Below are 2,744 nucleotides of genomic sequence, written 5' to 3'. Positions count from 1 at the left end.
AGGATTTTTGATTGGGGCGTTAAAAGGACTGGAACTCTTCTTATTTCACAGTCAGAAGTCTAATATTGCATCTCCTGTCTCTCCTGCCCACCATCCCAGTGATGAAAAAAACTGTTTTGTTTCGTTTTTTTTTTTTTTTTTTTAAATTGAAAGACAGATTCCCTCCCTCGGTTTCAATATTTTTGCATTTGTTTGGTCAGGTAACTGGAAAGCCTGAAAAACAGAAAGTCTCTCTTGTTTTAATACTACAAAGGTGTGTCCATCCAGTTATGCAGTTCTCCTGCGTTGACCCTGGAAAACAAGGGCTGTTTCCTAGAAATATTTTGTCCGTGGCCTGCAGTGATCTCTCCATTGGATAACCACAAGGTGCTCCAATGCTTCTTCTTTCTTTCTTTCTTTCTTTCTTTCTTTCTTTCTTTCTTTCTTTCTTTCTTTCTTTCTTTCTTTCTTTCTTTCTTTCTTTCTTTCTTTCTTTCTTTCTTTCTTTCTTTCTTTCTTTCTCTTCTTTCTCTCTCTCTTTTTTGTATGGCTCCTACAAATCGGAAAGCTTTCTGGAGTGAGGTAAAAATGTTGGGCTTTCAAGCAAAGTACATGGTACGTAAAGTGTCCTGATGAACCTGCACAGCCTTGGCGAGAGCTTGAGGGTCTCGGCCATTGCTCTGGCCGGAGATGTGACTGCCTTCTCCACTAAAAGGGCAGAGGAAAAGGAACGGGGGGGGGGAGGGGGGGATTAAAAGAGAGCGTTAATTAGAAGACAAAACAGAGGAGGACAGCAGATTTCTCTTGGCAGGGAAATCACTGTCAGCATAAACACAACTTTATTCCGGGGAAATTTAAGACTCCCAACTCCCAGAATTCCCCAGCCAGTTGCCATAGTTGGAAACACTCAGCGGTGGGATTGAATTTTTTTTTACTACGGTTCTGTGAGCGTAGCTTTGTGGGCGTGGCTTTGTGGGCGTGGCTTTGTGGGCATGGCAGGGGAAGGATACTGCAAAATCTCCATTCCCACTGCACTCCTGGGGGAAGGATACTGCAAATTCCCCATTTTCTCCCCACTCCAGGGGGAAGGATACTGCAAAATTTCCATTCCCACCCCACTCCTAGGGGAAGGATACTGCAAAATCCCCATTCCCTCCCACTCCAGGGGAAGGATTCTGCAAAATCTCCATTCTCTTCCCATCCTAGAGGAAGGATATTGCAAAATCTCCATTCCCATCCCACTCCAGGGGAAGGATTCTGCAAAATCCCCATTCCCACCCCACTCCTAGGGGAAGGATACTGCAAAATCCCCATTCCCTCCCTTTTCCCACGAGTGGGGTGGGAATGGAGATTTTGCAGTATCCTTCCCCTGCCACGCCCAGCAAGCCATGCCCACAGAACCGATAGTAAAAAAAAATTGGATTTCACCATTGTGTTATCAGTTATATCAGATAATAAAAGGTCTTCAAGGAAATAACCCAGCTCAGAGAAAACCAGAACCTCTAACTCACTAGAGCCCCCCAGTGGTGGAACATTGGACTCTGCAAGGAGCATCTTCATGGGGGGGGGGCGCTGGTGGGAGGTGCAACTACTCACCTGTCATGCTCTTTGTCTACAAGGTGATATCGCGCCCGGAAGGCCACCAATCGGGCATAGTATGCTGGTGCTGGGATAGAAACAGAGCGGGTACAACGGACGTAGGTATGACAAAGCTGGTAGGTGAGAATTTGAAGCTCATCTGCTGTGAACCGGTTATCGTCCCAAAGCACATAGTAATGGGAGGGTCTGCTGGTACCCTACGAGAGAAGGAAGGAATGAAACGAAAGAATCGAGAAATAATACCAGTGCAACGATGGAAGGATGTTTGGGTGGGGGCGCAGGGAAGAAATAGGTACAAGCCAGGGGTGAAATGCTCCCGGTTCAGACCGGATCGCCTGATCCGGTAGCGATGGCGGCAGGTAGTTCAGAGAACCGGTAGCAAAAATCCCTGCGTCCCACCCCCCCACCCCCACCATGCCCAGCTGAGCCACACAATTATGAGAGGCTTTTTTTTTTACTTTTAAAAGCATTTTTTCTACAACCTCTTCCAACAAAAAAATGCTTTTAAAAGTTAAAAAAAAAAAAGCCTCTGATGATCGTGCGGCTCAGCTGGGATCGTCAGAGGCTTTTCAAAGCATTTTTTTCTGCAACCTCTTAGCCGAAGAGGTGGTAAAAAAAATGCTTTGAAAAGTCTCTGACAATCCTAGCTGAGTTGCCTGATCGGCAGAGGCTTTTCAAAGCATTAGAAAAAATGCTTTGGAAAGTTTAAAAAAAAAAAGTTGGCCACGCCCACCCAGTCACATTACCCCCACCCCCCACCAAGCCATGCCCACGGAACCGGTAGTAACAAATTTTACATTTCACCCCTGCTACAGGCAGTCTTCCACTTACACCGTTTTGACGTTCCAACCGATTTGAAAAAGGTGACTTATGATCTTTTTTTTCCCCAGACTTACAACCCACTGCAGCATCCCCCACGATCACATGATTAAAATTCAGACGCTTGGCATCTGACTCGTATTTACGTCGGTGGCAGGTGTCCCAGGCTCACCTGACCATGTTTTGCAACTTGCTGACAAGCAAAGTCAATTAATGGTCATAGGTCAGGGGTCAGCAACCTGCGGCTCTGGAGCCACATGTGGCTCTTTCACCCCTCTGCTGAGGCTTCCTGTCACTCAAAATATGCGTCACAACCGCCAATGTGCGACACCCACCGGCACACGATT

General features: G+C 46.6%; 1 protein-coding gene across 1 annotated transcript in view; it reads right to left on the bottom strand.

Annotated features, from left to right (window-relative positions):
* Positions 1-431: 431 nt before the first annotated feature.
* The window catches only part of LOC139321306 (protein argonaute-1), a 79,637-nt gene continuing 77,324 nt past the window's right edge, over positions 432-2,744 (bottom strand). Inside the window, exons 18-19 of the mRNA XM_070949977.1 lie at positions 1,576-1,775; positions 432-687 (exon numbers count right to left, since the gene is read on the bottom strand). Coding sequence (XP_070806078.1) covers positions 579-687; positions 1,576-1,775 — 309 coding nt within the window. The 3' untranslated portion in view covers positions 432-578. The remainder of the gene's footprint in view (positions 688-1,575; positions 1,776-2,744) is intronic.

The sequence above is a fragment of the Pituophis catenifer genome, unplaced genomic scaffold (genome assembly GCF_029215685.1).
Source record: "Pituophis catenifer annectens isolate HBS135680 unplaced genomic scaffold, rPitCat1.0.hap2 SCAF_9, whole genome shotgun sequence".
Taxonomy (NCBI): domain Eukaryota; kingdom Metazoa; phylum Chordata; class Lepidosauria; order Squamata; family Colubridae; genus Pituophis; species Pituophis catenifer.
This window is presented reverse-complemented; position numbering and strand designations above follow the sequence as displayed.